The sequence below is a fragment of the Rhincodon typus genome, unplaced genomic scaffold (assembly GCF_021869965.1).
Source record: "Rhincodon typus isolate 14 unplaced genomic scaffold, sRhiTyp1.1 hic_rhity00003933, whole genome shotgun sequence".
Taxonomy (NCBI): Eukaryota; Metazoa; Chordata; class Chondrichthyes; order Orectolobiformes; family Rhincodontidae; genus Rhincodon; species Rhincodon typus.
In genome coordinates, this window is record NW_025969571.1 from 757 (window position 1) to 12,632 (window position 11,876).

General features: G+C 46.5%; 1 protein-coding gene across 1 annotated transcript; it reads left to right on the plus strand.

Moving 5' to 3' along the window:
* The first annotated feature begins 7,577 nt into the window (after positions 1-7,577).
* LOC109922027 (zinc finger protein 239-like) lies at positions 7,578-11,372 on the plus strand. The gene is made up of 2 exons (XM_048593787.1): positions 7,578-7,657; positions 9,608-11,372. Exon 2 carries the CDS (start codon positions 9,981-9,983, stop codon positions 10,839-10,841), a length of 861 nt encoding a protein of 286 aa, XP_048449744.1. The 5' UTR covers positions 7,578-7,657; positions 9,608-9,980; the 3' UTR covers positions 10,842-11,372.
* Positions 11,373-11,876: the final 504 nt, after the last annotated feature.

Below are 11,876 nucleotides of genomic sequence, written 5' to 3' on the forward strand. Positions count from 1 at the left end.
ATCTTTGAGGCTGAGATACATAGATTCTTGATCAACAGGGGAATTAGGAATTATAGGAAAGTGGACATGAGCAATGTCAGTGTAGCCATGATCAAGTTGAGTGGCGGAAGGGCTGAATGGCCTCCTACTGCTCCTATTTCTTATGGTCTTATGGATTCTTGATCAACAGATCCTTGCTTTCCCATTCCCATCCAGGACAGAGAGAGATGAAAAAATGTTTTCGGAGAAGGCTAGCGACGTATTTGCATGCTTCATGGAAGAGCAATGTGTGTAATGTACTCGATTGTGTTGCTTGATTAGAGAGAAACAGGGACTGTGGGCAGCACGGTGGCTCACAGTGGTTAACGCTGCTGCCTCACAGCGGCAGGGCCCCAGGTTCGATTCCACCCTCGGGCAACTGTCTGTGTGGAGTTTGCGCATTCTCCCCCGTAATTAACAACCTCCGGGTGCTCCGGTTTCCTCCCACAGTCCAAAGATGTGTAGGTTAGGGTGGGTTGGCAGTGCTAAATTGCCCATAGTGTCACTGGGACGTGCAGGCTAGGTGGGTTAACCATGGGAAATGCAGAGTTAGAAGCATAGAAAATAGGTGCATGAGTAGGCCATTTGGCCCTTCGAGCCTGCACCATCATTCAATATGATCACGGCTGACTGTGCAATCTCAGTATCCTGTTCCTGCTTTCTCTCCATACCCTTTGATTCCCTTTAGCCACAAGGGCCATGTCCAGCTTCCTCTTGAATATATCAAATGAACTGGCCCCAACAGTGTCCCATGGCAGAGAATTCCACAGATTCACAGTTCTCTGAGTGAAGAAATTCTTCCTCATCTCATTCCTGCACGCTGACCCGTTCTTCTTAGACTGTGCCAGAGATCGGCTAGGTGGGGTGGGTCTGGGAGAGGTGCTCTTCGGAGGCCATCATGTATCTATAACTAATGGAACAAAGAACTGTAGATATTGGAGATCTGCTATGAACAGCATCTGCAGAGAGAAAACAGAATCAACATTTCCTGTGATTAATCTCAGAAAGTAACAGAGTGGTAAACCATGGTAACAGACCCTTTGGTCCAGCCAGTCCACCTCGATCAAGTTCCCAAACTAAACTTGGTCCACCTGGCTGCGCTTGAGAAACCCTATTCATGTACTTATCCAAATGCCTTTTAAACGTTGTAACTGTACCCACTCTGGAGTTCATTCTGCACACAAACCAGAAAATGCCTCAGCGACAGTGAGATGGATGCATGCTTCTCGTGAAATTGGCACGCTCCTATTTTTGCAGGCAGGTTTTGCTGAGTGACATGGTAAACAAATGTTTTATTATGGTGTGGAGGAAGGAATGCCCCCTTTTGATTGGCATTGGTCAGCAGTGCCAAGTTAACCCTTTGTAATTGGCTCTCTGGTACGGCATCTTATGCAATTCAGTATTGCCTCAGCAATTTCGCTGTATTTCCAATTAATTACCCTGGGCAATTCCTCAGAACGATCCAGATTCGATTCCCGGATTCGCAACCGCCCACTTTATCTGGGAAGGATCCCCACCCCGTCTATCTCGTGAGCTGCTGTTTGGAAATGAGCTATCGTAGAATCCCTGCTATCGAGTCTGTCCCGACCCTCCGGAGCATCCCACCCACACCCAACACCCTATCCCTATAACCCTGCGTTTCCAGTTAGCTAACCCACCTAGCCTGCACATCCCTGGACACTGCAGGGAAATGGCCATTCCACCCTAACCTACACATCTTTGGACTGTGGGAGGAAACCAGAGCACCCGAAGGAAACCCCACACAGACACAGGGTTGGGGGGGGTGGAATCAAACAGGGGTCCTTGCTGCTGTGAGGCAGCAGTGCTAACCAGTGAGCCACTGTGCCACTCTATACTGATGTGGGGAAAGAGGGGAATATAATTAAGGGGAAGCTGGTTACAAACATGAGGGAGAAAGGAATAGAAGGATATGCCAATGGGGCGAAGATGAAGAGGGATGGTTAGAGGCTCAGGTGGAGCATAAATACAGAGAGAGACCAATTGAGGTGACTGGCCCTCTGCTGGAGACTCAATGGGACAGAGACAAGTGTATCTACTTTAGATCCACCTGTAGTGGTAGGAACACTACTTACCGTCCAGGATCATCTATTTTGTCCTTTCATTGGATGTGGGCATTGCTGGCTGGGCCAGCATTTATTGACCCAATCCTAAATTTCCTAGAGGGCAGTCAACCACATTGCTGTGGGGTCTGGATTCACATGTAGGCCAGACCAGGTAAAGATGGCAGTTTCCTTCCCTAAAGAGCATTCTGCACTCGGAGCAGGTGAGCGGTCTCTCCCTTGTGTGAACTCGCTGGTGGGTCAGCAGGATGGAGGGCTGGTTGAACCCCTTCCCGCACACGGAACAGGTGAAGGGCCTCCCCCCGTGTGAATGTGTCGGTGGGTTTCCAGCGCCCGTGGAGAAGGGAACGCTTTCCCACAGTCCCCACATTTCCACCGTTTCTCCATGGTGGAGTGGGGCAGGGGGTTTTCCTTGTGTTGCTCTGGGTTTGCCGACCCAGCTGAAATTATATCCACAAACAGAACAGGTACACAGTCTCTCCCCCAACCGTAAGTGGCGGGATTTCTCCCCCTCCCCACCACCAATATGAGTAAATGGTGAAACCACTTTTCACAGTCAGTGCACTGAATCTGCCTCACTCGGGTGTCTATGTCTCAACGTTCTTCCTATCACCCCAGTATTCAAAGTCTCTCAAGCAGAGAAAAACAAACATTTCTCCTCGGTTCGATGGGACTTGAACATCAGCGGCCAAGGAAGCAAGTGGCTCTGTCAGACGTTGATACATCATTTGGTTTCAGATTTCTTTCTGCGTGCCCTCGCCTTTGATGTCCTGCAAAAAAAAACTTCACAAAATGAGTGATCACTGTCAGTACAGTCAAATGAACATAACAGACACTAGTTCCTGGAAACTGACAGATGCCTGCTGGTCAGGTTTCTGTGCCCTGGATAACGTGAGAACCCTCATGCATCCAGCTAGCCTCAAGTACATATGGAGGAAAGCTTTGTTTAGATAACAATAAGCTGGAACAAGCTGCTGGAAAAGGAGCTGAATCAAGGATATGAAAATGAAATGTCGAGGCTGCTTGAGAAAAGAAAGACAGTAAAGTTGCTGAATGACTTCCTTCTGACATATTAAACAAAAAGATGACAAGAAATACAGAATGTAACTCTATTACTATATTATAAGGTGAACAATAATAGCCACAAAACTTTTACAGTGAATAACATCAGAAATACACCATATGAAGCAACATATGTCTACATTTTATATCAATGTGCTCATCCCTTAAATGTTGCTCTGTTCCATGAGAAATTAAACGTTTAATTGTGTACAAAAGAGAAGAAGCAATGCTTTACTAAGGTGCACATTTTTTTTAACAAATATACGTGTCAAACTGAAGGAATACATAATGCAGGTTCTTGTCTTTATTTTAAGGGTACAAGGGCAGAGATGGCAGTTCGGGCAGTGGTATGTTCATCCTGCCAGACGTGGGAAATCAGGGAACAGTCTCGTGTCCCTGAAAACTACGTCTGCAGGACGTGTGACCAGCTCCCCACAGACCGCATGGTTCATTTGGAGAAGCAGCTGGACACACTGCGGTGCATGCAGGAGGCAGAGAGAGCGATAGACACTAGCTTGAGGGAGGTGGTCACAACACAGGTCCAGATAGATAGATGGGTGACTGCCAGGAGAGGCAGACCGGTAGTGCAGGAGTCTCCTGTGGCTATTCCCCTCTCAAACAGGTATTCTGGTTTGGATACTGTTGAGGGAGGGGAGTAGCCTCTCAGGAGATAGTACAAGCAGGAGCCAGGTCTGTGGCACCACAACTGGTTCTGCTGTAGAGCAGGGTGGGGCAAAGTCCAGGCGAGCGATAGGAGTAGGTGACTCGATAGTCAGGAAAACGGGCAGGCATTTCTGTGGCTGTGAACGAGACTCTAGGATGATTTGTTGCCCCCCCTGGTGCCAGGGTCCTGGATGTCTCGGAGTGGGTACAGCATGCCCTGCAACGGGAGGGGAAAACAGACGGAAGTTATTGTCCACATTGGCGCAAATGACATAGATGGGAAGAGGGAAGAGGCCCTGCGATGACAATTCTGGGAGTTAGGTAGGGAGCTAAAGAACAGGACTACCAGGGTAATGGCACAGGTATCTCAGGATTACTACCTGTGCCATGGGCTATTAATAGAGAGAGAGTACAGTTGAGCACGTGTCTACAGAACTGGTGTAGGAGGGAGGGCTTTAGAGATATGGATCATTGGGATGTCTTCTGGGGAAAGTGGGACCTGTTCAGGAAGGATGGGTTGCACCTGAATGAGAGGAGCACCAATATCCTGGGAGGGATGTTTGCCTGATCTCTTCAGGAGGGTTTAAACTAGTGTGGGAGGTGGGTGGAATCCAGAACAACAGGCCAGTAAGCACAGGGACTAGGGACAAAAGAGAGACTGAGATTGCATAGGCCAGAGTAAGAGCAGGCAGAGGGAAGTGACGGGGCTCAGAGAGACTGGAGGTCTGGAGTGCATTTACTTCAATGCAAGAGGTATAACAGATAAGATAGATGAAGTATGAGCATGGATTACTGCATAAAATTATGATGTTATTGCCATTACAGAGATATGGTTAAAGGAGAGACAGAACTGGCAGCTTAACATTCTAGGATATCACTGTTTGAGATGAGACAGAAAGGGAAACAAAAGGGGTTGGGGAATTGCATTGCTGATTAGGGATCACATCAGAGGGATCTTGCAGTGAGGCATTATGGGTGGAGCTCAGGAACAGGAAGGGTGAAGTCACAAAGTTGGCAATTTTCTATAGACTTCCCATCAGCCCATGGGAAACAGAGGAGCAGATATGTAGTCAGATACTGGAAAGGTGTGAAAAAAAGCAGGGTAGTTGTGGTGAGTGACTTCAACTTTCCTTTTTATTGACTGGGGCTCCCCTAGAACCAGGGACTCGGACGGAGAGCGATTTGTTAGATGTGTCCAGGAGGTATTTCTGAGACAGTATGTTGACAATTCAACTGGAGAGGAGGCCATACGAGACTTGTTATTCAGGACAGGTGATCGATGTTTCAGTAGGAGAGCATTTTGGGCTTAGTGACCAGAACTCCATAAGATTTCGAGTAGCCATGGACAATGACAAGAGTGGCCCTCAGGGTGAGAGTGTGTCAATGGAAAAGGGCCAATTACATCCAAATTAGACAGGAACTAGGGAAGGTGGTTGGGGACCAGTTATTTGAGGGCAAATCTACATTAGGCATGTGGGAGGCTTTTAAAGACCAGTTGATTAAATTGCAGGGCATGCATGTCCCTGCAAAACTAAAGGATAGAAATGGCAGGATCAAGGAAGCATGGATGACAAGGGAAATTGTAAACTTAGTCAAAAGGAAAAAGGAAGTATATGATAGATCGAGGTGGCTACAAACTGACAAAGCCCTTGAGCAGTATAGAGAAATTAGGAAGGAACTTAAACGCAGAATTAGGAAGGCTAAAAGGGGCCATGAAATGTCTTTAGCAAACAGGGTGAAGGAGAATCCCAAGGCTTTTTATGCATATATTAGAAGGAAGAGGGTAGCAAGGGAATGAGTAGGAGGGAAGTTATGTGTGGAGCACAGGAACTGGCAGAGATGCTTAATGATGACTTTCTATCGGTATTCACCAAGGAGAAGGACATAACTGAGGTCAGGGATGAGTGTGCGAACACTCTAGTGTCGAAGTAACTGAATCACACATGACAAGTACAGACTTCGAGGCAAAGAGACTTTATTCATGATGTCGCAGGGAGCCAATGCTGACAAAAGGCCAGGTCCGTAGTCTCCGATGAGTACAAAAACAAGGCAATACTTATACGCGCCATTATAGATTGAGACACAGTTGTTGCAAGGAGATCAGCACGTACACCGTTTATCACATCCCTTAACGCAGGTCATAGATCATGTCATCAGTCATGGTTCGAAAATTTGTGGTTGCTGATACGTTATCTTTAAGCAGAACGTGTCTTAAGCTTTGGGTCAACATTGAACAACAGGTTCTAAGCTTTCTACAGATATGCAACAATTTGTCACACATCTCTTACTTGACCTATTTTTCCATCATTCCAACCTCTAATTCTCAGCTTTAGCTACATTCTATATCTAATTGCTCTTGACACATTCATTATTCTTCCACATGGTCAGGGTGGACTCTATGGGCTGAAGGGATTCTATGAGGAATATTCAGGCCTATTGAACCAGTGATTCTGTCGTGTCACCATCTGGTTTGAAACCACTTTTTTGCCAGTGGAAATGTGGCCAACATCATCAAAGACAAATCACACCCCGGTAATGATCTCTTACAACCTCTTCTGTCAGGCAGAAGATACAGAAGCCTGAACACACGCACCAGCAGGTTTAGGAACAGTTTCTTTCTGGCCGTTATCAGACTGTCAAATAGACTCCAGCCTCAAATAATGTAACCTGTATGCCTCTAAAATCTATTGATCTGTCCATCCTTTGCTTGCTGTGATCTGCCTGTGCCACTTGTAAACAAAGCTTTTCACTACATTTCGGTACACATGACAATAAAATCAATCAATCAATCAGTCAAAAAAGCCTCCGCTTCCAATAACTTGCAAAATGACCTGACCGAGGTTATCACCATCAGTACAGATTAGACATTAGAATTGTGATTTCTTTCCTATGGAATGTTTTCGCCTTTTGTTCCCCAGAAGTAAATCTCCAACCCATACACTCTCTCGCCGTTCTCATGTTGCCAATATAAAGGTGTTGTTACAGCCCTGTGACACTTATGGAGTCATACTCATAGAATCATACAGCATGGAAATACACCCTTCGGTCCAACCAGTCTACGCTGACCATTATTCCAAACTAAACTAGTCCCACCTACGTGCGCTAGGCCTGTATCCCTCCAAACCTTTCCTATCTATGTACTTATCCAAACGTCTTTTGAACATTGTGACTGTACCTGCATCCACACTTCCTTGGAAATTCATTCCACACATGAACCAGTCTCCATGAAAAAAAGTTGTCCTTCATGCCTTTTTAAAATCTTTTACCTCTCACCTTAAAAATGTCTCCTGGTCTTGAAATCCACAACTCTAGAGAAAAGACGCCTGCCAGTCACCTTATATATGTCCCCATCCTCAACCTCCTATGCTCCAGTGAAACATGTCCCAGCCTATGCATGTCTCTCCTCATAAATCAAACCCTCCATTCCCAAAAATCACCTGGTAAATCTTTTCTGAACTTCTATTGCTTAATGATATCACTCTTATAACAGGGAGACCAGAACCAGACACAATACCCCAGAATTGGCCTCACTAATGTCCTGCACAACCTCAACATGATGTCCCAACTCCGATACTCAAAGGCCAATGCTCAAAGAATAATGAAGGCAAGCGTGCTAAACACCTTCTTCACCATACTGTCTACATTTGACACAAAATTCAAAGAATTATGTTTGTTGTAATATTGTAATTATTTGTTGTAATATTGTAGCTATGTCAAATATTTCCAATTATAAAGTTATTAAAGGGGACACTCTCATTCTGAAGTTCAACTGTTGACTTGCAGGAACTGAAAGGAAAGGAAGTGAATCCAGGGAGGGTGCAGACTCAGGGAAGGTTGGCTAGGTCTCTCTATTGAAGACATTGACTAACTTTGCTTCCTTAACTTGGCAGATTCATTTGTTTGGTTAACGGTCTCAATTAAAGGGATGGTCTTACCCAAGATGTGTTTAGCATTTAACAGGATAGTGTATTATAATTAGTTGTGTTGCAGTACAGGTATAAAATCATAGTCATACAGCATGGAAACAGTCCATGCCAAACACAATCCCAAACTAAACTAGTCCCACCTGCCTGCTCATGGACCATATCCCACCCCCAAAACCTTTCCTATTCATGTACTTATACAAATGTCTTTTTAAAATTGTAAGTGTACCCGCATCCACCACTTGCTCTGGAAGTTCATTCCACACGCAAACCACCCTCTGTGAAAAAAAATGACCTCTCGTGTCTTTTTAAAAACCTCTTTCCTCTCATCTTAAAAATACGCCTCCTAGCTTTGAAACGCCCATCCTAGGGAAAAGACAACAACCATTAACTCTATCTATACTTCTCTTATTTTATAAACTTCTATTAAGTTGCCTGCCAACCTCCTATGCTCCAATGGAAAAAGTCCCAGCTTATCCAGGCTTTCTTTATAACTCAAACCCCTGATACTCAGCAGTGTGCTGATAAATCTCTTCTGAACCCTCTCCAGCTTAATAGTAGCTTTCCTATAACTGGGTTTCCAGAACTGGACACAGTATTCCAGAAGAGACCTAACCAATGTCCTGTACAGCCTCAACATGACTTCCCAACTCCTATACTCAAATAACAACAAAGGCCAAATATGTTTTTAACCACCCTACATTTTTGTGACACAAACTTCAATCTTGGATTTTGCTGAAAAAAGGCAGACTGTTGAAAGTTCTCGTCTTGCTGTGATCAGGTTAGTTGGAAGATACTAAATCTCGAAAGGACTGATATTGCACAAGAAGCATGATGGTGATGATTGGTCCTAACGTGGATTCTGGTTGACGCTTTGCCATAGAGAATGTACCAGAGAACAGTGTACAGCACTTCCAAATTTCACATCATCTACAAACTTTAAAATTGTGCACTGAGTTGATTCCACATCCATGTTATGACTCTTTATCCCGTAAAGTCTGTTGTGTGGTGATGTATCAAATGCAGGAGGGATGGAGTTTAAAGGAAGAGAGGTCTTGCTATTGATGTTGGTGAGACCGCAGCTCGAGCTATTCTGTGCAGTTCCAGGCCATTTCCTTAAGGAGGGATATATTTGCATCAGAAGCAGTTCAGAGAATGTTCACTCGATTGATTCCTGGGATGAAGAGGATGGTCTTATGACGAGAGGTTGAGCAGATTAGGTCTCTAGTCACTGGGGGATTTAGAAGAATAAGAGGTGACCTTATTTAAACCAACATAATTCTGATAAAATACTTCCTTGTCAGGGAACCTAGAACTCGATGACACAGATTACAAATAAGGGGTCTCCCATTTCAGACAGAGATGAGGAATTTATTTTTCTCTTGTTAGTTTGTAGAATGCTCCCCTGCAGAGAGCAATGGAGGCTGGCTCATTGAATGTATTCAAGGCTGAACTGAACAGAATTTTGAGTGACAAGTGTATGAAAGGTTATGGAGAACAGCCAGGAAATGAAGTGAAGGCCACCGCACAACAGACCCGATCTCATTGAACTGCAGAGCCAGCCCATTGAGCTGAACGGCCCATTCCTGGTCCAATATCTTATAACTTGAGTCCAGGGCAGGAAGAGATGAGCATAGATCCGTTAGTTGACCTGAATCAGCATTTGTAGGAGAATGGGGAGGTGGGGAGGACGATAATAGCTACAGCAGAGTGAGTAAATGGAGGGAGATTGTCGCTTGGTGACTCTCATTTTTGGGGGAATAAGGGAAGACGGAATGCTCCGCAGAAACCAGAATTGTCTGTTTTGAATTTCTATCTTGTGTCGACAGCGATGATGGCTTGTGTAATCTCCTTTTACAGGAAATGAGAAAAGCAGGATTTGCAGACAGAAATCTCAAAACAAGATGCGACAGAGACACTTGATTCAATGGCATAAGTATATCATCAGGGTTTAATCTAGCAGGGTTTGTTTTCGTTTCTTCTGTCCAGTCTGCTTCAAAGGGTTTCAAACATCGGTGTGACTGAGGCACACATGCCCAAGTGAGAGTGTTCTAGTGAACCGACTGTGGAAAGAGCTTTAAGCAGTTACGCAGACTGAAGTAACAACACACCTTTCACAGCGGCGAGAGACTGAACACGTTCTGTGTGTGTGTGTGTGTGTGTGTGAGAGAGAGAGAGAGAGAGAGAGAGCTATCCCTCAACTCCTTGTTGAAGCTGGAGAGACAAGGATTGAATGGAGAAACCGTGGAAATGTGGGGACTGCGGGCAGGGTTTCAAGTTCCCATCTTCACTCGAACGCCATCGCCGCGGTCACACCGGGGAGAGGCCGTTCTCCTGCTCGGTGTGCGGGAAGGACTTCATTCATTTGTCTAGCCTGGTGACCCACCAGCGGGTCCACACCGGGGAGAGGCCTTTCTCCTGCTCCGAGTGCGGGAAGGACTTCATTCATTTGTCGAGCCTGGTGACCCACCAGCGGGTCCACACCGGGGAGAGGCCGTTCTCCTGCCCCGAGTGCGGGAAGGGCTTCACTCAGTCGTCCAGCCTGGTGACCCACCAGCGGGTTCACACCGGGGAGAGGCCGTTCACCTGCTCCGTGTGCGGGAAGGGCTTCAATCATTTGTCCAACCTGCGGACCCACCAGCACGTTCACACGGGGGACAGGCCGTTCACCTGCTCCATCTGCGGGAAGGGGTTCAACCAGGCGACGACCCTGCTGACCCACCGGCGCGGTCACACCGGAGAGAGGCCGTTCTCCTGCTCCGAGTGCGGGAAAGCGTTCACTAACTCGTCCAAACTGCAGAGCCACCGGCGGGTCCACACCGGGGAGAGGCCGTACGCCTGCTCGGTGTGCGGCAAGGGCTTCACCCAGTCGTCGGCCCTGCTGAGGCACTGCCGCGTTCACACCGGGGAGAAGCCGTTCTCCTGCTCCGTGTGCGGGAAAGCGTTCACCCATTCATCTACCCTGCGGACCCACCGGCGCCTTCACACCGGGGAAGAGGCCGTTCTCCTGTTCCGAGCGCGGGAAGGGCTTCACTCAGTCCACCCATGTGCTGAGACACCGTTGCAGCGAAAAGTAGTAGAGAACGTTTTCTGAAGAAGGGTCTCGACCCGAAACGTCAGCCTTCCTGCTCCTCTGACGCTGCTTGGCCTGCTGTGTTCATCCAGCTCTACACCTTGTTATCTCAGATTCTCCAGCATCTACAGTTCCTACTATTACTGAGAACTTTTAGATTCTTTGTCTGTGCGGGTGTTTACTTGTATTCAAGAGGGTAAACATTCACTGGTCAGTTGAGCACATATTAAAAGACATTTACTGCCATGCAGCATCGACTCGACTCAGGAGGTGTATACCTGTCGTGTTTCGCCCTGCTAAGCGATCTGCCCCAAGTACAGATTGAGTCAGTGCTGGGGAAGGGTGAAACGTTAACTCTTGTTTTTTTATTCCTTCACAGATGCTGCCAGACCTGCTGAGCTTTTCCAGCAACTTCTGTTTTTGTGACAGATGGGATGCAGGTTCTCTCTTCGCCACGAGGTTGTCAGGATGATAACATGGGAACGCTTGTTTTAGTGCTGAAAGTTGGACAAAAGAGGGAAAAAAAATAAAGTTTCTGATGGTGGCTTACAATCCTGGTGGCTTTTGTGAGAAGTGACTGAAGGTATTTGGAAATTGTCGGGGTCCGGTGACCCACTGATGTTCCCGGAAGCCTGAGCCACACAACAAAGTTGGCAGGATGGACGGGGAATGCGGGCGTGAGTTATGTCCCTACCATACAGTCACAGAGCCGTACAGCACGGAAACAAACCTCCAATTCGTCCATGCCGACCAGATATCCTAAATTAATCTCGTCCTGTTTGCCAGCATTTGGCCAGTTTCTCTCCAATCCCTTCCTTTTCATGTCCCCATCCAGGCGCCTTTTAAATGTTATCATTGTACCAGCCTCCACCACTTCCTCTGGCAGCTCATTCCATACACGCACCACCCTCTGTGTGGAAAAGTTGCCCTTTAGGTCATTTAAAATTTTTCCCCCTCTCACTTTAAACCTATGCCCCTCTAGTTTTGGATTCCCCCACCCCAGGAGAAAGACCTTGACTGTTCACCCTTTCCATGCCCCTCATGATTTATAAACTA